The sequence below is a fragment of the Eretmochelys imbricata genome, chromosome 9 (genome assembly GCF_965152235.1).
Source record: "Eretmochelys imbricata isolate rEreImb1 chromosome 9, rEreImb1.hap1, whole genome shotgun sequence".
NCBI classification, from domain to species: Eukaryota; Metazoa; Chordata; order Testudines; family Cheloniidae; genus Eretmochelys; species Eretmochelys imbricata.
This window is the reverse complement of record NC_135580.1, coordinates 47,596,694-47,618,481: the sequence shown is the minus strand read 5'-3', so window position 1 is coordinate 47,618,481 and position 21,788 is coordinate 47,596,694. Positions and strand designations below refer to the sequence as shown.

The following is a 21,788-nucleotide window of genomic DNA, read 5'->3' as shown; positions in this document are numbered from 1 at the left end:
AGCGGACTGCCTGCAGTTCAGAGCTGAGTGCAGGAGTGGCTCTCGCTGGAGGTTGTAAGTGTATTACAAAACAGATCTGGTGACAGCTGCTTCTGTGTCCCCCTTACAACTACCAGTCTTCTCGGTTTTGCTGGTAACAGCTGCAGAGTCAAGATCTCCCCCCTTGCCTTTCCAAGTAAATGAATGGGATGATGGTAGGCTTCTGTGCACAGGAGAGTGGAACCAGGGATAAACTGACAAGGCAGTAAATGACAGACAGTGGATTCGTTATGCTGTGGTCCTGTCCCTGTCCTAAAAAGGCCCTTTCCTCCCAACAGAAAATCAAAATCTACTCACCTGATGGCTAAAGAAGCAGCAGCTGTTGCTCGCTTTCGGGGAAACGCTTCCTCTCCTCCAGACGCACAGGGCAAGGATGACATGTTACGGTAACCTCGCTACTTTAACTCTGTCGGCTTGGGCGTGGGAGCTGAACTCAGACTGCCAGCCTTTCCTAGCGAGTCACCGGACGCTTCAGATTGACTCCAAGGAAAGGGGTCTTACTGCTTCAGTTTATACATTTCACAGGACCCATCTTCTGTCTGGGCAGTTAGGACTAGGACTTCTCCTCCCAGTCCATAGAGATAGGCCAGATTTCTGTGCTCTGAATGCAGTAGCACGGCACTAGCTTGCACCCTGCTATGCAGCATTATGATCTGCTCCTTACTTTGTATATCGCTGTTGCAGCCGCCAGCTGAACTACAGGGCCCAGAAGCCCTTCCAAAGGCTTCAGGGCTCTATAAGCAGCTACAGAGCAGTGCATGGACTATTTCACACCACAGGAGCCTATTGGGGGGTGAGTTGAGGGCTGAGTGATGACCCTGACCTGGCAGCCCCCTCTGTAGAGGTCCTGGGGAGGGAGCAGCCAAGAAGACTCCCACGTTATCTTCTCCTCCTGAAAAAAAAATGGTCCCAGTCAATGGGCATTAGGCTCTTTCCTTAGTAGCTGTCTGTTCATGAGAGCTTTGGGAAGGGAACTGTGTATTTTCCTCTGATCATTCCCTTTTTTCAGCAGCTCCACCCCCACGGACATCAGCAATCCCAACTATATGGGGGTGGTCGCTTTCTCTCAGCAACTCTCTGCACCCGGCCAGCTTAAGCAGAGCCCTTCATCAGACCAGCCACCTGCCTTCTGGACCTATGACCAGCAGCCTAAAGAGAACACCCCTGTGATGGGACAGAGGGAGTCTACCTCCACGCCTTCCTCCCAGTCCCCCCTGTCTCCAAAACCATCCATTCAGCCTACAACAAACCGAAGTTCTGGCCCCAGGAGTCAAGAGCATGTGTGAGTCTTTGCCCTGGCACTGGTGCTCTGCTGGTCTCCCCCATTCCCCACCCCAGCACAGTCACGGTTTTGTTATCTGTGTGGTGGGTTGGAGGTGCAGTGAGTTACTCCATTGCCCCTTGACCTCTAAAGGCAGAAAGAGAAGTTGAGTGAGATGGGTGCTGGCCCTGCACATGCTAAGGGAAACTAGTACAACAACTCCTCAGGCCTGTGCTACAGCCCAGAGTCAAAGCTCCATGGGTAATTCCTTCCCAACCTCGATTGTGGGGAGAGGGGAAAGAAGGGTGGAGAACTCCCCCTAGCCACCCAGAAGTGAAGGGGAGAGTGTACGATAGCCCCCTCCCATCTGGCAGAAGGAGTGCACCCTCGTGTTTGCATGCCATGCTTTCGGCTGCACTTCTGTGCAGCTCAGCCAGTTCTAGTTTGTTTCAGAATTTAGTGCCCAGGTGTCAGAGTAATCACCAGCCTTGATGCAGAATTTAAATCCATCCATCATATATATTCCTTGTTTACCAAGCTTCTTGGTGATTAGGTTACACTGCACCCATGTAACCCTCGTCCTCATTCCATTTCTTCTAATGGAGCCATTGTGATGGGTTTTTATCTGAGACTGGAATGCAGTTTCCTAGTAAACCTCTTTGCCACTCTACAAAAATGGAGTTAACAGGAGCCTCCATCCCAAGCACTGGCCCCCTCTTCCATGGTACTCTCCTTACTGCTTCTTCCCTTGCCTTTCTCCAACGCTCCGCTGCCCCCGCACAGAATGCCACTTCACACTGTCCAAGAAAGGTATCCGGTGGGAGGAATGGAGCTCATTCGCAATCTCCCTTGAACATGTGCCATTCATCCCCCCATTCCACTCTGTCCAATAAGAGCAGAGTTGCCCTTTGAGTGTTCAAGCTGTCATGTGATCACCTGGTGAAAGCCTCACCAGTGCAGCACCCACAGAACCTCACTGATCACGTTCTACAGCAACTCTCAGTCAGGCGTGAGGTTTCCGTTAGTTTTAATTCAAGGGATTGCAGGCTCCACTGAACACAAAGTAACCCTCTCACCCCTGCAATACACAGTTCTTAGATACTGTGCAGCTGGGTGCTTCGAGGGATACTTTATTCCTTCCCCTGAACCACCTGGCATGGGTAGAAAGAGGAGATTGGTTGTAATGGCCTAACTGTGACATTGGTGTGGTGGGAGTTCTTATGCTAACATTCTAGAGACCTCCATTCCAATCCCCTCCGCCATAAGTGAAGAGATCTATTAATTCAGTCCCTTTGGTGCTCTTCTCAAAACCATCACAGCACTTGGCACACTTGGGCTCCGTTGCTAATCTCTGTTTAAAAAGAAACTAAGTTTTGTCAGGACTGAGCTCTGGGGGGGAGTTTACCCAGCACCATGCCTGCCCAGCACCATGCCTACCCATCCTCAGCTCTCCTATCAATAAAGCTTATACAAAGCAAAAAATCTGCACCATTCTGTTCTGTCCCCATTGGTTTGACTGGTATTCTGTTATCTCCTTGCACCTCCTTTTTCCCTCTGCACAGCCAGCGTCATTCTCTCATGGTCACTTTTCTATTCACTCTCCCTTCTTTAAGTCCCTCACTGACCACTCCTAATTACACCTGTCATTTTCATATTACCTTGATGGTTATAGGCCAGCTGACGTGGGAAAAAGTGTGGTGGAGCCTTTGCTTCAAGAGGAAGTTCAGCAGAAGCCTGAGATGTTTGACAACCCACTGTACGGTGCCATGAGCTCTAAGGGGAAGGTGGCATCCAAGAAGGAACAGGACTACACCGCAGTCTTGCGAAAGGAGCACCCAGTTATTCCGAATCATGGCTCCCTTCTCACTAAGCCGCAAGATGCCGACAGCAGCAAGTCTTCCAACAAGCAGCCATCCCCTCCTTTCCTGACCCCCACACCTAGATTCCGGTCCTACACCTGCTCCAGCCAATCTGAGGAAAAGACTATAAGTGAAAAGGCTCAGGGCAAGCAGAAGCCCACTGCCTCCTTAGAAAACCCAGCACCACTGAAAAAACCAGTCAAGCCCTCAAGATCTGAAGTAGGTCCAAGCAGTCAGGGACAGTTCAGCAAACCACCTCTTCCTACAAAGAGCCGGGCAGTACTAGACATGCAGACTACCAAGGGCCGAGACTACCGGGAGAGTTCAGAGCTCCCTCATCAGGGAAAGCATCGAACCGAAGAGGGGCCAGTTGGTAGGACAGCCACACCGGTATGTTGCTTGTGGGAGTTGTGGGGATGGAGGAGAAGGTGTATTAGTTTCAAGTGACACTATAATTACTTTCACATTGTTTGAACCAGGTATGCTGGGCAAAAACTTCAGATGCTTTAGTGCTCACCTAACTCAAATTGCTTTATTCCAGAAGATCAAAACTTGGACTGTGTATAGTTCAAGGGTAATTTGCTTTGCCAGGTTAATAAAAAAGAGGTCAAGGTACTGATCAGTTGAAAATACTTACCAATCTAGGCAGTGCTGTTGTCCAGAAATACATCAAGCTTCCACTTGAAAAAATAAATAAAGTTCCATCTAAGTACATTTCTTTAATTGGACCACCCTTTGAGTTTTGCCCTATGAGCTATGTCTGCTCATGTCTCTGGTAAATTATCCAGTATATAGAGACAGCAGTAGATAAGCTGAGGGACTGGTGTCTTTTCTTGTCTCCACAGTGACTGCAACCTGGTAGATGGCATCCTGAGAAGAACCCTAAAGGGAAGAAACAAGATTACCACTTCGTTCACATTACTATCCTCTGGTCTGGTGTTGAAAGGACTGAGGCATTTTATTTTTGAGAGTGTCTCTCTCTTTATCATTATAAAAGTCTTCTAGCTGAGAAATTTAGCACAACTTGTTCAGATGAAGAAGAGACAGGACAACAATGACAAATGCAAGAGGACAAGGTTCCCAGTTAGCCTTCTGCAGTGTCATTTTGGTACTTAATCTAGGAGGCAAGGAGTTAGATACCTTAGTACTCTTTTGGAGAAGAGGAAGGACATAAGGACAAAGACATGGGTTGGGTGGATGGAAAGAGCCCCCTGCACAAACAAACTAAAACATTTATCTCAAGTTCCAAAATCCCAATCCTGAGTGATAGTTACTCCAAAGGAAGCATCTTGAAAGCGGTACAGCTCCCAGACAGGTCACCCCAATGGAGCAAGGAGTCAGGGGAGGCTGGGAAAGAGTTTGAACAATGGACGTTGAAGAGTGTCACACCGTATAAGGTTTCAGCCTTGTCTCTTGTGGGAACCCCAAGCTGTGTACAGGCATCCACCAGATACAGGCATCCATGGAGATTATGGGGATTTGTTCCCTGGCACTGCAGCTCTTGTTTTTAGCAACTAGTGGTGTTCCTCCTTCACAAAAACATCCCAAGAGTGAAAGGGCAGAACTACACACAGGAATGGGAGTGGCAGATTGTGCCCACGTCTGGTCTATAAATGTAGACCTGAGGGGAAATCAGTCATTCCAGCCATTTTATTTTTGTTTTCATGGGAGTCACTCTACTTTGAAGGACATTTGGCTGGTTGGTTTAGTAGCATCCTATTAGATTCATGCTGACCTTATGGTATTTTTGATCATTGCCTGAGAACTAATCATGTTAACATATTTGTAATTTCTATATCCATGTTAAGTACTAGTGCAGTGGTTTACAGTGATGCTGGGCCTATTTGTGACTTGATCCTTGCTACTGTTCCCTGTTCATTACTAAAAAAAATAAAAATTAGACACATTTCTAGCCATCCCTTATTGAAAATTTAGAGTTATTGTCACCTGTCTTGTTTACTTCGTATTAGTTCAGTGCTGTACAGCTCACTAAATGAAAATAGTCCCTGCCCAGAGTCACTTATTCTGAGACACCAGAAAAGATCAAATGCACCAGGAAGGCCAGAAAGGAATAACTTGGAAGATCTGATATTGTTGATTTGCTATCCTCTCCTCTACAAAGCATCTTCATTAGGGGGATTCCCTCCAGTAGCAATGCAGCTGTACTTGTGTGCATAGGACTCAGGTTTTTTGAAGAACAGGTTTTATGACTGTGGTAAAAATGCTTGAACCCAATCTACATTCATGCTTAATTGGTGGTAATGGGACTTGCTGAAAGATAGGTCTGCATTTTCCTCGAGCAGCCCAGGCCTAGCACAGATTTGGGGAGGTGGATGGGGGAGAGCGGTCCACGCATACAAAATTCTTTCCAGGACTGATTTCTCTACAGTGTGTATGTTTTCTGTGAAGCACCTGCTCCCCTACACTCACAAATTTTTTTAACTCTCCTCTTTGTTTATTTAACAGGGTCTTCCCTGTAAAAACCTAGAACTTTGTTGGAGGATTCAATGGACATGGCATTTTTTCTCTAGGGAGTGTTTCACTTCTCCATTTCAGACTCTGAGGAATTTGTACAACTCCTAGCACTGCCTTGGAATTACCCTGCTTGAAGCGGTGATTTTATTGTCTAATATGAAGAGTGAAAATCATTTTCGTATTGAAAACCAAGGTGCATCAGTGTGCGTGGGGGGATGGGGATTCTGCTAGATGTTCTACGAAAAGCTTTTACCCATTGATAATGAGCAGTGAGCCAACAGACAAAGCTTTGTACACAGTGTCAGTGTTTTCCCAGTGAGACCCCACACTGAAGCCTAAAAAAGTCACTTCACATATTAAAGAAAATGAAATACCGAGATAGAGTAAAACTAGTCTCTCCATGTGGAGATATCCTTACAAGCAGCAGAGCATCTGGCTACTTTCAATGCTGGAATTTGGTACCAGTGAAAAATTTTGCATATGCTGCCTCTATAGATGAAAGTGGGTGGGACCAACTCAGTACTTGGATCTGGAATGGCAGGTCAAACCTCCAATGAAGCAAAGAACCAAAGACAGGGTGAGGCTGTGCACCAAGCCTGAGGGAGAAAACTCTCTCTACTAATCACTGGCTCCTGGAGTTAGATAAGGGACATCAGCAAGGTTCTGTAGGGAGTCCCAGCTACTTTTCCTCCTTGGCTGGAATGATGGCAGCTGCAGTATAGTTGTGTGTGGGCAAGGTAGTGTTAAAGCAAGGGGAAATGGATCTTCAGAGCTCCACAGGAGAGATGGTAGAAATATGGGCAAGGTAGACTACCAGTGAGGAGCAGCTCCTGGCAGGAAGAGGAGCCATTCTACTTTTACCTGTGTGACAAGGTCAACTGCTCTTAGGACACAGCCTCAATAAACTAACTGGGACTCTTTCCAAGTACTCATCCTACATCTAGAAAGGAAACAGATATGAATTTCACAAACCCTAGTACTGTGGTGGTTCTTTTCATGTCTTCTCTCCCCATCTTGCCTAGAGCCCTGAAGATGTCCTCCATTGCTTCCATCCTACTATCCTTCTGAACTAAATAGGACTCCAGAAGCTGGTCCACAAAAGCTGCTCATTTCTAAGAGGGGTCACTATTGACCAAGCTGAGTTACTCTCTCCCAGCCAAATATGCTGCTTTTGCCACACTCTGCTGTTATCCCAGTTATTTTCCCATTAAATTGTTATATATATTGTGAGTGAAGGGAGCAAGTTGTTGAAAAAACAACTGATTTCCTATAAATATATTCCCCTAACTTTAGTCTACCTCGTTCTCTTATTTTCTAGTTCTCAAAATTAGCTACATTCCCTTACTGTGGTAATTTCCATGGAGCTCCAGCTGTCAGAAATGCTTCAAGTTTTCAGTTACAGTATGCGATATTATGGAATACCATAATTTGTTAAAAGTCTGGTTCTTGGCCAAGACTAAAGTCTCTAAAACAAGCTTACCTGACCTCTCCAGTATAGAATGAGAGTTGGTAGGTGCAAGAGCTATTGCCAGTATTACAGTAAGGCAGAATTATTCCCTTCATGTAAGAGTAATGTTGTACAAAAATGTCTAGAAGGAAGAGTTGAATCTAGGAAGAAAAAAGAAACCAAGGGAGACTTAAGGACTATAAAAAAGCAGGTGAACAATGTCCACATACTAACCATGCTGGTTAGAACCCAGATGACCTGATGCTAAGTGTTGGTCTTGACTCTGTCACTTGATTCACTAATGACCTAATGCGAGTCATTTAACCTCTGGGCTTCAGTTTATCTTTACAATGCAAGGTTAATACCTAGCTTTCTAAAACACTTTGAGATGTTTGCACAAAAGTTGTATTTTCTGGGGGCTCAGATATTTGTGTGTGACAAGATGTAGAATAGCAGGGACATCTAACTAGCCAAGCTGACCAAGGACTATCTGCAAATCTCTTCATGTTGGACAAAGGACTTGAGGCTCCGTGTGGTGGTGCAAGTCTTAGTTGATTATTGTGGCTAGGATGTTTATGCAGGATGGACAGGCAAAGTGCATGATGCCAAATTTTTTAAAAAAAATTCTTTGCCCCTCTGTCTGCTCCTGAGAAATCCACACTCACCACCCCTCAATATTAATATTCAAAGGGTCTTCGTCCCTATTGTGAGTCTCAAAGAATCTGCACAGCCACTGCTTCCCTAGGTCATGAAACCAAACTACAGAATCAGCAGGTGCAGCATGGTGGATTGTACATTTGGATGGCTTATATCGCAAGATAAAGGGGGCCTCCTAGCCTGCAGTAACACTGCCATCTACAGTGTGGTCTACTACCTCCCAGTTGTGTTCTGCATAACATTTGTTACAGCCAGGGTCAGATACTTAATAAACTGTACAAGGGAGGACACAGGCTTTGCTGCATACTATACACAGCTGAATGAGCAGTGAAATGCAGCTGGGTCAGTATCCTATTACGCCAGCTGTTCACATCTGCAACCCCAATGGCGATGTGAACACCTTTGCATTCCTGCTAGCAATTTTGGATGTGGACATGTTCCATGAGTGCTCGGGTTCCAAACAGGTGCTGAGCATGCCACATTTCTCCAGTGTAGAGAAAGTGTGAGATGCAGAGGCACAAGATGTTATTTTCTCTATATGTAAGCAATTACCAGCTGCTTATTCATACCAGTTGTTTGGTATATGAAAAAAATCTCATTATCCATTTCCTCGGTTGCCTGTGTTAGGTTTTTTTTCATATAGGGCTGTTAACAGAACCATTTTAGAACTTTCCCACTGTACAGAGGCATTTTGGTATAGTCCAACCCCGGATAGCAGAAGAAGTGTTTAGGTCCAACTGTAATTAACCATATTTTTCCACCATGTACATCATGCTGAAACAGAACACAAAATGAATCCTGAGTACAAAATTGCTGTGAACCTTTGCTCTCAGTTCATTGCTATTATCCTGTTTTTTTAATTTTATTTACAGCTCATCTTTGCGCCAGCTCCCAAGGGCAGCAAAACAAAAGCAGCGAGTTACACTCAATGCAGGAGTCAGTTCACCCACGCAGAATTATCTGCTGATTTCAAATGTGATGTGCATGAATTTGTTCTTAATTACTGCTGTGCTTATTTCCTGCTCAATTTAGTTTAATTTGATTTCAGCTACTAAAGATGAACAAAAGCTAGTTTTGCCCAAAGAAACTCAATTGCTGCAATCAAAAGAACACACTATAAGCAATGGCTCAAGCTGGATTCTAATGTGGTGCTGACTGACGCTGTACCAAAAGGTGTACTTAGAGAACTGTAGTCAAGGCTCCATTCTCAATAACCCCTTACTGCAGAAGACACCACCAGAGCTGTGTAATTGTGCTCGCCAAGCCTAGATTTCAAGATATCAAGATTTTATTCAAGTTATGGAATTTTGCTAAACGTGTAGGTGATGATTATGATGACTGCAGTGGTACCTGGAGACCCTAACCAAGCTCTGGGCTCTACTTGCTAGACACTGCGCGTAGACAGAGTAAAATTTAATCTCCTGCATCAAAAGATGGCAGCCTGTTGTTACCGACCCATTCAAAGTCATGTGAGATGGTAGCCGTTTGGGGAATGAGTGCTGTGCTTCAAAAGCAGGAAGGAAATGGGGGGGAAGAGGTGGCCAGGAAAGAGAAGGGGAAAAGAAATGTAGGGAGGGGAGTTTAAAATTATGTCTACACTACTCGGTGGGAGTGAGTCCCAGCTTGTGCAGACATACTCAACGAGAGCTGGTGCAAAGATAAATAGCAGTATATTTGCGGTGGCATGGGAAGCGGAGGCACAGTTTAGCCCTGCCAAGTACAAACCCACCTGAACTGTGTAGGTACGTATGTGCCACCGCTGGCACTATCTGTGCGATCGTAACTGCACTATTTATACTTGCGCTTGATGAGTTAGCGCGAATATGTGTACACAAGCTGGGATTCACACCCCTAGCTAGCAGTGTAGCCGCAGCCTAAGTGAAGTGAGAGGCAGTCTGGCAGAGAAGAGTGAGAGGGGTCCCCAACAGAGAGAGCGAAAAAGAGGGAAACCAAAAGGATGAACAAGAGATGGAGGCTCAAGTTGAAATGGGAGAGGCTGGGTGGGAGGAGGTGGTGGATACAGTGCTCGCTTAGATGGAAGGTAGAAAGATAAGATAACGTAAGGAAGCAGGGGGCAGAAGTGCCAATGCATGTAGTTTCTGAGGAAGGGGAAACCTCCCCTGTAATACCTGTTTGAGGATACACTGCAATGCTTTTCCTTCTGTAGGCCAGTGAAGCACAACTTATGCCCAGAAATAATGAGATTCTCCCCCTTGCCTTAGCCTGCACAGCTGCATGTGTTGTTATAGAATATACAATTATACAGTCCTTCTAAAAGTCACCTGTGGTACGTGCCTCCTCCTGTGGCTACAAGTTCCACAGGCTGACTTGACACGTAAAACATATTTAGATACCCAGTTTTTCCTGTCTGGCTATTAGACTGTAAGCAATTAGATGCAGGGACAGTTGTCATTGGAATAAGATTGTGCCTTTAGAGGGGGCATTATGCCTCAGCTAATACATGGGGGTGGCAGGTTTATGACTTTGTGAAGTATAATCCCTCCCTGAATTGCCTGGAGTACAGGAGAGGTGCGTGGATGGCAACATCTTTTAAATTAGGTTAGGCTGCTGTAGATAGGCATGACCCACCTGTAGTGATGTGCACCCCAGGTACGCAAAGGGAGCAGTCCCTGCACTTTTCTGAACACAGGCACTGTGGCTGGCTCAGAGCAGTACTGCATGGAGGTTCTTTGCAGTACCTGTCCCCTCCCACCGTGAACATGCCCAGAGAGCAGGCAGTCTGGCCCATTGTCTTGTTCAGCCCTGCACCAATTCTTAGCACTTGACAAATAGTGTCGTCACCCCCCCACACACACTTGCTCCTCTCCTCTCTTCCCCCTCCCTGTATCACTCAGGGAGGGCTTTTAAGTGATGGGGCCAAGGCCCTCTGTTCCGGTGCCTCGGGTCTGTCTCCTCCCCCTGGCAGTTTGCTGTGGAGTTAGGCAGCCTCTGAGCACCCCAATGGGATGGGCCCGGCACACGAGTCAGGCGTCCGAATGCCTATTTTCCCCCCGACCCTGGATTGTTCTGAGGCTCAGGCAGGAGATATGTGACCCCTAGAAGGAGGCAGCCAGAGGCCAAAACATAGGTGCTTGGGAACTTTTACAGCAGAAATTTAAGCACCAATTGAGTTAGACACTACACAGTTGGCAGCAGCTAAGTGGGGGTTTTGTGGATCACAGTGGCACCTAAATCAGGGGTTAGGCACTTAAGTACCTTTGTGGATCTAGGCCAGGCTCAGGGAATCTTGAGAGACACACATTTAACCTTTCCTTTTTGGAGCATTCAGCACATAACCCTTAAGCTAGTATACTGATTTTCAGTAACTATTTGCATGAACTTATTTCATATGCATTAATCATCTTGCTTAAAGATAAAATGTGAAGGCATGCAAATTACTGAGAGTCACAGCAAACAAATTGGGGCACACGTTCCATGACACACATGTAGCAGTTATTTATTTAATCCAATCCCCATTAAAGTGTCATGTACATCTTGGCTTTGCAGAAAAACAACAAAGCCTTTGTTTTGTTCTTGGGGAACCTATTTTTGTACACTCTGAATCATGCTTATTGAAATGTTTGGGGTTTTTTCCCCACCACCTATTAAAAATTAGAAGTACCAGTAGTTGCTCCAAATGACTCTCTGCCCTCTCATCACTCAAATGTTGCCTGCTGGAAAGGTTAAGTTTTGTTAATTGTTTCAAATATCCTTATTTTGAGTTTACTTGAATTCCCAACTTTATAAGGCCTGATTCATGCTCAGAAGGAATGAAAACTGAGCAGTCTCAAGAGGAATAGGTGAAGCTTTTTAAAGACTGGGTGACCAAATTTGGAGCCTAAAGAAGGGACCTGATTTTCAGAAAAGCTGATCATTCAGTAGTCTCTACTGAAGTCAATTACTTCAGAGGGAGCTGTTCCGTGCTTTTAAAGAATAGTTAACTTTTTTAGGATTCTAAATCTTCACACTTGTGCTTAACTTTAGGTACTCATGCATTGGAAAATCTTAGTCACACTGTGAAATTGCACTTGTAGGGTCCCTGCTCTCTCAGAGTGGGGGGCCATTATTATTGTAGCACACAGTAGCCCTAATCATGGACCAGGAGCCCACTGGGCCAAGTGCTGTACAAACACAGAACAAAAGGATAGTCCCTACGCCAGAGGGACATACAGCGGTACAAAGAAACAATGAGATGATAATAGTCAGCATGATAGGCACACCAGCACCCTAACTACTCTCAGTCTTCCCACCGTTTCCAAGGATATGGAAGGGAAACGTGTGAGCTACCACCAGCCTCCTCTATGATTCTGTTGAATGGCAGATAATCCTGCTCCTGTCTGTCTATACAGCCCTGTATTGTGGTTTGTCCGGGCTTCCTGCCATAAACATGCAATGTCTGGCAGTGGGCAGTGTTGTGATAATTGGGTCTATAATTTTACTGTTTGTGAGTGCAATTGTGAAGTATATGAAAGATCATAAAATGTTACAGTACTTCCTATTCACATTTATTATTATAAGTCAAGTTGCTTTCAATAATGAACATTACAAACAGGTGCAAGAGAACCAGACAGAGAGACTAAGTGAGTCCAAAAAAAAAAAAAGGCCACATTAATATAATTCAAAGACTATGTTGAAATAATGCCTGGTAAAAACAGAAGATGGGGAATCAGAAATTAATTAACCAACATTGGTGTGCTGGATATTAGGCCTAACTGGTGGACAAAATAATGAGGGGATGGGCTATTCCATCCACCATTTCCTTTGTGAGTCCTTAAAGAGAAAGACTGCGTGGGGGACTACAGACCAGATGAAGGCTACTGGACTGAACTTCACCATTGCCTGGGACCCTGAGCCTTCTTCATCCTAATCCTGAGACAGCATGACCAGATAGGGCCAGAGAGACCTGAGCACCTGTGATGAAATGGGACCAGACTTTAATAACAACAGTTCCAGCTCATCCCAACTAACTTCTTTTCCCCAAAAGGGCAGTTATCACTATTTTTGAAATCATCTAGGAGACTGTCAAACAAGGGAGTTTTCGTTTTAAAAACTCTCTCCAGCTGAAGGGAAAGGGAGCAAGAAATGTTAAAATGAAAACCTTACTTAATGCTTCACATTTCAAATGCTTTAACTGTTTTTCTTTTCTGTATCTTTAAAAAACGTTTTAAAAGATTTTTGATGGTGTATTTGACATGGTACAAAACAGGCTGAGGTCTCTGTATATCAAATCCCAGACCGTGATTAACTGTTTAATGCTGGACAAGAACTGGATTATGTTCATATCTGTGCCCCGTTTATTCTATCTAAATTAACACAACAGAAGCCACTTCAGCATAGAGAGATGACCTATGCCATCTCCTCTGTACTTCATTCTAGCTTCTTTTCCGTCTTTATTCTTTATTTATTTGAGTTCTTTATTGCATGACAGTTGTGAGAATTTTTTTTTTTCTCCTCCAACATCAGCCATCCATTCTCACTTACCCAGGTCCATACTAGAAAGGCTTTGCCGGTATACCTATAGCTGCAAACCCCCGCAGAGGAGACGCAGCTTATAAAAAAAAAGCGCTTTTGGTGGGAGAGCCGATACTGGTTCCCCCAGCGAAATAAGCTAGTCGAGCGATATAACTGTGTCTGCACTAGGAGGCTCATTAAGGCTATGTCTACACCAGAGGTTCTCAAACTGTGGCCTGCGGACCAGCTCCATTTAGGTGGTCCACGGATATTTCCTTCTAAGGTACGTGCCTGGACAGCCGCACGTGAGAGAATGAAGGGCCACCAACCTAATTAGTGAAGCCCTGCACCTGTGGCACCACTAATTAGGTGCCTGGACCCTGGAGGAGATGCACATGTAAGGTGAGGTGGTGGCCTTGGGCGGGATAAAGGGGTGGGGAGAGGGGGCAGTGGGGTGAGAAGAGGAGGTGGGGAGAATTTCGGACATGCAGGGCTGCGATGGGCAGAGAAAGAAGCAGCTTTTCCCCCGTCCAGGGCCGCAGCTTCCCGGGAGCTCCCCCCCTCCTTCCCAGCCCCAGCTCGGGGTGGGGGAAGGGCACCTCCCTGGCATTAGAAAGGTAACACTAGGGATGAAGTGAGCTGTAGCTCACGAAAGCTCATGCTCAAATAAATTGGTTAGTCTCTAAGGTGCCACAAGTACTCCTTTTCTTTTTGCGAATACAGACTAACACGGCTGTTACTCTGAAAACTAGGGATATTAAAAGAGAAGTTGTGTGCTGTTATCTGTAGAACACCAGCCCCCCCACGGCGCGGCCACACCACAAGCCATCACCCCCGCCCTCTCCAGCCCAGAGGCTACACGGGCAGAGGGTCCACCACAGACCTGGTCCGTCTTCTCTCCGCTGCGCCACAGCGACAGCCGGAGGAGGCGCGACCGGGCCCAGGGTGTGCCCGCAGGGCCTGGTCTGCCCAGCAGGCGCTGCACCGAGCTGAGGGGGTCGGTTGGGCCTGCGCCCAACCCCGAAGGAAGCAGGCGCTGCGGCTCCGTAACGGGCGAAGTCTCTGTGCAGTGCAAGCTCCCGCCCGTTTCTCGGCTGCTTTCGGCGCCACCCCCAAGATGGCGGCGACCTTCCTCTCTTTGTGCCGCCTTCAAGATGGCAGCGCGGAGCGAGACGGTCCATCGGTACCGCCTCTAAAATGGCGGCCCGGGGAGGCCCCCTCACTTGCCATTTTGCGCCGAGGCGGCTGGCGTGTTCGCCGGATAGTGATTGCGACTCGCCCGCAGCGAGCCCAGCGAAGGCGCCGCCCGAGCTGGCAGAGCCTGCGGTGCCCGCTAGGGCCCTGGCTGGAGGCGGGAAGGGGCTGCTGTCCGGGCTGGGCAGCCTGGCGGCGGCGGCGGAGCCAACCGGCAACGGCTTTATTGTGCGACGCGGAGAGCTCAGGCCCCCGGTGAGGTGCGGCTCGGGAGAATGGCGCCGGTGGGGAGCGGCCGAGCGGGACAGTGGCTGTGGCCAGGCTAGGGAGTGGTGGTGAGAGGCCCCCGCCTGTCAGAACCATCTGGGGAGCCGGGCCCTGCTGCTCCCGGCCCGTCCCCAGGCCCCTCCCGACTCTTTCGCTGTCTTCTCCTCCCGCCCTGCTGCCAGGTGCCCTCTGCCCTGCCCCGCCCAGGCTGCGTGCCCCGCTCCCCGCAGGTGCCCCGTCTCCCCGCCCTGCTGGTAGCTGACCACTTCCCTACACCCCCCCCCCTGCCTCCGGCTGTGCCCCCTGCTGCCCCGCTCGACTGTGCGCCCCGCCCTGCTGCCAGCTACCCCCTCTCTCCCCCAGTCAGTGTGTCCTGCCGTTACTCAACCCCCGCAGCCCGCATTTCTCTTCCCTGCCCCAGAGTGTCTGTGCCCCTGCCCGAGTGTATTCCCCGCTGCTCCCCACTAGTGCCCCTCGTCCCGTCTGCGGCTCGCTCTGCCTGTGCGCCCTTCTTCTGGCCTCTCCACAAACCACGAGGTCCTGAGCACTGGGAAGTCGCAAGGCTTTGCCTGCAAGGGTGTTTGTGGCAGGAGCAACTTGCTTAGCCTGGTGCCGCTCAGCTCAGTAGAAAACCGGGACGCTGAGCCCAGTGCTGGTGCGATGACTTCTGGGCTCAGAGCTGCGAGTTTCCCCACGTGGAAACGTCACATTGCAGAGGAGCTGAGGCGCCGGGACCGGCTGCAGAGACAAGCCTTTGAAGAGATCATCCTCCAGTGTAAGTGTGTGTAACGAACCACCGTTTTGCTGTGCAGCCTCACTACCATGCTTCTAAACCATAGCAGAGTGGGTGCCCTCTGCATCCCACAGTTCCCAAAGTTGGTAAGGTTATAAGTACCTGAAAATGGGGATATAATTGAAAGTGTTGGGCAACCTTAACTATGATTATTACTGTTGCACTGTATATAATGAAAGATCAAAGCACTGGTTTGTTTGTTCATTCTTAAGTGTAGTATTTCACATTTAATATGTGAGAGAAGCTGGTTTCAGTTCAGTCCGTTTGCACTGTGGATGGTGTGAGAAGTATCTTTTCATCTTTTAAGGTACTTCCTCTGAGGCATTGTTCAGATATTTGTTGGTTTGAAGCCAGCACCAGTATTGCCTATAGTGACTTTTAGTTGGGGGTTTGTTAAGTCTTTAGTGTTGGTCTTGTCCAATATAGTTGGTTTTTCACTTTGAGCTTGTTTTTTGGCCATCTCTTTTACCTATAGTTGCAATGTGAGCAAATAGAAGCAAATGGGTGCTCCGCAACTGTTGTGCTACCATGCTAATGCTAACACGTTACTTTTTTTCCCCCATAGTGTAAAATACTCTTCTAGGGCTGTATTACAAACATTAGAGGGTTGGTTATGTTCTACAAGCTGTGCTTTGGTTGCCTTTGCCTAGGATGAGTTCAAGGATGGATTCTTCAAACCCATATTCCCATGAGAAGTCCCACATATATCAATAGCAGTACATTTTAGTAAAGACTACTTCTGAATAAAACTTTGCAGAATTGGTCCCTACTGTCTCAGTTTCTGAGAGGTTATCTAAGCCTGAGTAGGAATAAAACCACTGTCTACCAAAGTCAAAACAGGGTGTGTGTATCACAGTGTGACTTAGTGTCATATGATGAGTTAGTGTAGGAATAACTACAAGATCCTGAAAGCTTATAAATGGAGAAAGCTGGTTTTGTTCCTCACTTGTTTTTTAATTGCACTTTCTTGCCCTGTTAGATAACAAGCTGCTAGAGAAGACTGATCTCCATGCCGTGCTGGCTGATAAGCTGCAAGCAGAAAAGTATGACTTGCAAAGCAGACATGAGATCAGGTACTTGGAATTCTTTTTCAATCAGGATTGGGAGATGAACATTTCAATCAGCTGTCTCTCATACACTAAAACGTTATGCTCTATAGGTTACTACAGTAACTTGGAACCAAATATTCCAGTAGCTCCTGATAAACCTAGATTAGGTTGTAGATCACTTCATTACAAGGTCTTGCAGCTGTTACCCAGTTTAAGTCCATTCTTTTGGAAAGCTATCTTACAAATAGATTTTCAGACAGATAATGATTTATTTGGTCATGTGTAGCAGCCTCTGTATTTGATATGGGCTAAATTGGGCTATTATGCTATTGGACCTATTTGCCCCATAACTCTTATACTACTTCTCATTGTTGGCTTACAATACTACTTCAGTTAGTGACTTTGTCCAATTTCATAAGCATTGTAGGGAAAGACCAGGTCTGTACTTAAGGTAGAGGTTTTCAAACTTGGTGGCTTCATGGTCTCATGAGTCATGAAGACTTCCTTAGGGAGAAAAATGAGGTGGTAGAGTGCATTCTCTTCTCTTCTCCCTTCTTTCTGCTGCCGCGCCATGCCTCTTTCCCCCCCGCACCCCCCCATGCAAAAAAAAAGCCAGGTGGCCATTAGCTTCAGAAAGCTTTGTTGCTGTAGGAAAAACCCAGCTACAGTTAGTTCCTTGCATTGACTGCATATGAACAGTAACAGATCAGGACTGATGATATTGCAATAAGGGCACAATAGTAGACTTCAATATTCATGACAATTATAAAGTTGATGTATACGAATTACTTCACCCACCAATGAAGTGCAGCTACCTCTAAAGTGGAAAACATATTGTGTAAAACCACTGTATACTGCTGAGGATAGGAAATGAATAATACTGTGTCGTACATAAACTGCAAGTGAAACATTAGGCAAGTAGAGTGTAATTAGTTGAAATAGAATTTGGCTGGCATACCACAGGCAAAACATTAAGTAACTAGAGTGTAATTACTTGTTAGAAATTTGCCAGCACACAGGCTGATACCCTTATGAAATATCTCAAAGGTTCTTTGGTGACCATAATATTTAAGGTTGTACAAGTATCTGCTCTGGCAAAAGCTATGTTTGTGGGGATTGTAACAGGCTGCCCTGCCATCTGAAATAGATTGTGCCATTGATAGCCAACTTTCATTTGTGGGAGGCTATGGCCAGTTGAATAATAGTGCAAGAGCAAAGACGGGAAGGACTACAGTACATATAAACAAAGCCTTAAAAGTAAAATCCTAAGCCTTACTCTGGAAGTGCCCTCAGTATACTCTTGTACTCCTTGATAGGGAGTGAATCCCACAACCATGGGTCTCTGGGAGACTGTCTTTACCTCCCCTAAAGGCTTGAGTGGGGAATGGCTGGTTCCACCTGAACTGACTTCCATATCCATGGTAAGTCAGAGGATAACAGGTGTTCCCTCGGGACTTTTTAAACTACCTTTGGACATACAGCTGTCTGGTAATTGCTTTCTATTATCACATTGGGCCACTGGGTAAGTGCTACCTGGGTAGGAAAAGTTATCAACACCACTTCCTAAAAACCTAGACCTCCTGTTCTATTGGTGACCTGGTTTGAGCCTACTTAGCTTGTGAGATCTGATGTAAGAACAGCTCAAAGTGGTACTGTTGCAGGCAAAATAGAAATATTTGTTATTATGTAAACTAAAGTGAGAGGGAAGTTTGAAATGACCACATACTAGTGTCCCTCTCACATTCATTTCCCTTCAGAACACTAATCTGTCACTCTGACTCCTTTCTGTTTTTATGGTCTTCAGAGCAGATTAGCTAGGTTGTCCCATCTCTCCCGCCTCTTTTCTCCCCGGAGTACCAAACATAGGGTGATTACGCAAACAGATACTGCACATTTCCTTCTTATACTGTTTAGGGTTACTAGTATGTCTATTTTCTGATTTTTATTGTTTTAGAAAAACTGTGGGTTTTTTAACTTCTAAAAAAGTTGCTTTGCTTGAATTACATCTTTTAAAAATTGACCTCCATGTTCCTGTGTGTGAGCTTCCAAAAAGCGTAGAAGATTTTGGTTATTGTGATGGGTAGCGTATTGTTTATATTAGTTTCTACTGGCTCCAACCTGATCAGGACTCCTCTGTGCTGTACGAACAGAATAGGACAGTGCCAGTCCACAAGGAGCTTACAACTTCCATAGAGAAGATAGACAAAGTGTGGGAGAAGAAGCAGTGGCACAGAGAGGGCAAATGACTTGCCCAAGGTGTTACAACAGATCAGTAGCGGATCACGGAATAGAACTCAGGTTCCCTGATTCTCAGTCCATTGCCCTATCCCCTGGAACATGCTGCCTTCTGAAGAATTCTAGGCGCCATCATCTCCCTCCACAAACCACTTTAAATTCACCCAACCTTGCAGTTTTTGCAGTCCTTGGGGTACTGTATAAAAAGCCTCATCTTGCTTCTATTTTAACCTAAAACCAGGAGCTCTTAACATAGCTGGGTCTAAGTTCTATTTTGTAGTTAAGAGAGTGAACTCAATCCCTGGAAAATCAAGGAACCCTTCCAAACTGCTTAAAATTGTTCTGGGAGAAGAGGGTATTATGGAACTACTTTTTAGTCTGGTTTTATAGAATGGTCTGTTAATGGGGGGGGATAGGGCCCATAAGTAGAGTGACGACTTGTAAATTAAAAATAATGCAATTAGTAACTGACAGCATTGGGTTTACGGCGTGCTGTAAGACTTGTGTTTGCCCTAGGCTAGGACTCAACCTCTGAAGAAAAATTAAATGTTTATAAAGTGACAATCAGAACAGGAGAGAAATTGAAAATGTACCATGTACAGGAAAGGGCTAAATTATTTTTATCTAAGACTTAGGAAGAGGCAAAAAGATGGCAGTATGATATTCTAGATATAAGAAGCTGTAGAAGAAAAAACATTCTCACAAAGAGATGAGTATGTGGAGGAGACCAGGGCTAAATGAACTAAGGAAGTGGGGAGAGGAAGACAAGGAGGAGTAGGTCCAAAGAGGAAGGTTTTGTTGTATAACCTCAAATGCATGTGGGAGTCAATGGAATTCTTGGAATATAAAGACTATGTCAGAAGGCAGGCAGCAGCAACTCTGCATGTCCTTGGTGGGGAGATCAAGTTTAGGGAGGTGCAAGAGGAGATGAAGGCATTGATGAAGGGTAGTCAGGGAAATGGTGTCAGAATGTGATGGTATATCTGAAGGCATACAATTAAGAGAGGAAAAAGTAGAATTACATGACGGGGTGGGTACAACAACATGACAGGAAAAGGTGAGTTCTAGGTCAGGAATGAACCCCTCCACCCTCAGCCCCATGAGAGACAAAGAAACAAAAAACTTTATGAAACAAACTGAAAGTCTGAGCTGAGGATTATGGAGTAGTACTGGAGAGGAGTATTCTTGTCCAAAAGAACAACTTCTGTCCTTAAGACCTGTAGTTGAAGGGAATTAAGTCACATGTTTGCTCACTCAAGGAAAGTAGAGTCCCTACTTCTAGGATGCAAAGACCTCAAGTATTTTTTTTATACTGTAGACTTCTTGACAGGGAGTTTCAAGAGGGTTATTGAAGGATGCGTTTAAATGATGTTTTAAATGTCATGCCCCACTAGGTCTGGCTATTTTAATTGGGGGGATAATGAGATGTATAGACAGACTATAAAGAATTTAGAATTATGCATGAGACTTCCTTTCGTAATAAATTTCAGTAGAGGCTGGTTGCCTGGAGGGTTTTAACTCTACCTTAATGTTTGAATGTAGTTACGCAAATTTGAAATTGCAGGAGATGCTGTTATGAGGCTACCTAGGCAGAGGCTCAGAAGTCATCAACTTCTAGCTTGTGAAATCTTTCCTCTAAAATTCCAGTCCAGGGCATGATGGCACAAGGAATGAAGCTCAATTGCAGGAAATGGCCCAGCTGAGGATTAAACATCAAGAGGAGCTGACAGAGCTGCATAAGAAGCGTGGTGAGGTTAGAAAGTCCTCTTTCATGTATTTTGTGGCCCTTTGTGAGCATGGTGTCTGTGCAGTAATTGTCTAAAGATATTGGATTCTGATCCTTTTTCATTATCTTTGCTATTGTCAAATTTAAACTTCTGATAGGTTTGTTATCCCTTGACGCTTCTCAGTTGCAGAGTGTGCAACCTGTTCATGTGATTAACTTGTAGTATTGTTATAGTTCAAAGGATTTGCTTTTCCTGCATAAGTGAATCTTCTGGTTGCTACTTTATTTCCATGCTTTTTGTGATATTTGAAAAAAGTAAATATTTCTTCCTCATATGTATCCTCAACGTTTGATGTGGTTGTATCCAAAGGAGCCTTTCTGCCTGACAGGGCTGAGATAGTAAGGGACAGTAACAGTGATGACTACTACTCTTAAGTAGCAGACTTTCCAGTCTGATACTATCTGCTAGTACTGTGTCCAGAACTGTTTACTGTCTTTGAAGAAGAGGAAGTTCTGAAAGATGCACACATTACTTATAAAGTTGGACTGCCACATTCTGACTAGGAGCCAATGAATGGCTGAAGTACAGGTGGCATCCCTGCATTTTTTGTAAATTTTTTTTCTCTCCCTAGTTGGCCCAGTCAGTGATTGATTTGAATAATCAAATGCAGCAGAAAGACAGAGAGATGCAGATGAACGAAGCAAAGTGAGTAGGAGCATTTCTTCTTTGTGATATAGGGCATGAGACCTACATTTTTGGTCAGGTGTTTGTTTTGTATTACAGTTCTGCCTAGGAGCCCCAGCCATAGACCAGGACCCTGTTGTGCTATGCACAGTACAAACACACACCAAAAAGATTGTGTCTGCACCAGAGAGTGTTTTTCATTGTGTTATTTATGGTGTTGCTCTTCCAGGATTGCAGAATACATGCAAAAGATCTCTGAGCTGGAAACAGAGTGCCAGGAACTGCGCAGCAAGCTGCAAGAACTTGAGCGAGCCAATCAAACACTGAAGGATGAGTATGATGCTCTCCAGATCACCTTCACTGCCCTAGAAGAGAAACTGAGGAAAACTACTGAAGACAACCAAGAGTTGGTCACACGTTGGATGGCAGAGAAGGCTCAGGAAGCTAATCGGCTCAATGCAGAGAATGAGAAGGACTCAAGGTGAGATGTTGACCATATATGATCATAAGCGTGATTTGAGTACGCCAGTCCTAGAGCGACCATTGTCTCCGAGAGTCTTCTGTTTACTCTGAAAACCTAGACATTCAAGGCAGAAAAGCTTCTGGAACTTCATGTTCATTCTCTGGGGCCAACAAAGGAAAATATGTTC

At 45.6% G+C, this 21,788-nt stretch overlaps 2 protein-coding genes and 1 long non-coding RNA gene across 6 annotated transcripts in view; 2 read left to right on the top strand and 1 right to left on the bottom strand.

The window, feature by feature from the left end:
• Nucleotides 1-5,048, top strand: part of INPP5D (inositol polyphosphate-5-phosphatase D) — an 80,138-nt gene extending 75,090 nt beyond the window's left edge. For 2 of the 3 annotated variants that reach the window (XM_077825908.1, XM_077825906.1), the window contains 4 exons: nucleotides 318-425; nucleotides 1,049-1,321; nucleotides 2,973-3,549; nucleotides 4,005-5,048. In XM_077825908.1, the coding sequence (XP_077682034.1) occupies nucleotides 318-425; nucleotides 1,049-1,321; nucleotides 2,973-3,549; nucleotides 4,005-4,007 (961 nt within the window). In that variant the 3' untranslated portion in view covers nucleotides 4,008-5,048. The remainder of the gene's footprint in view (nucleotides 1-317; nucleotides 426-1,048; nucleotides 1,322-2,972; nucleotides 3,550-4,004) is intronic. The other variant, XM_077825907.1, reaches the window with a different exon arrangement.
• On the bottom strand, nucleotides 630-14,311 carry LOC144269891 (uncharacterized). The gene is made up of 3 exons (XR_013347066.1): nucleotides 14,073-14,311; nucleotides 3,797-4,041; nucleotides 630-931 (listed from the first exon to the last, which is right to left on the bottom strand). It is a non-coding gene; the product is annotated as an uncharacterized LOC144269891 (long non-coding RNA).
• Nucleotides 14,312-14,439: 128 nt separating this feature from the next.
• Nucleotides 14,440-21,788, top strand: part of ATG16L1 (autophagy related 16 like 1) — a 28,003-nt gene continuing 20,654 nt past the window's right edge. The window contains exons 1-5 of one of the 2 annotated variants that reach the window (XM_077825993.1): nucleotides 14,440-15,425; nucleotides 16,423-16,516; nucleotides 20,375-20,480; nucleotides 21,086-21,159; nucleotides 21,368-21,619. In XM_077825993.1, the coding sequence (XP_077682119.1) occupies nucleotides 15,311-15,425; nucleotides 16,423-16,516; nucleotides 20,375-20,480; nucleotides 21,086-21,159; nucleotides 21,368-21,619 (641 nt within the window). In that variant the 5' untranslated portion in view covers nucleotides 14,440-15,310. The remainder of the gene's footprint in view (nucleotides 15,426-16,422; nucleotides 16,517-20,374; nucleotides 20,481-21,085; nucleotides 21,160-21,367; nucleotides 21,620-21,788) is intronic. The other variant, XM_077825994.1, reaches the window with a different exon arrangement.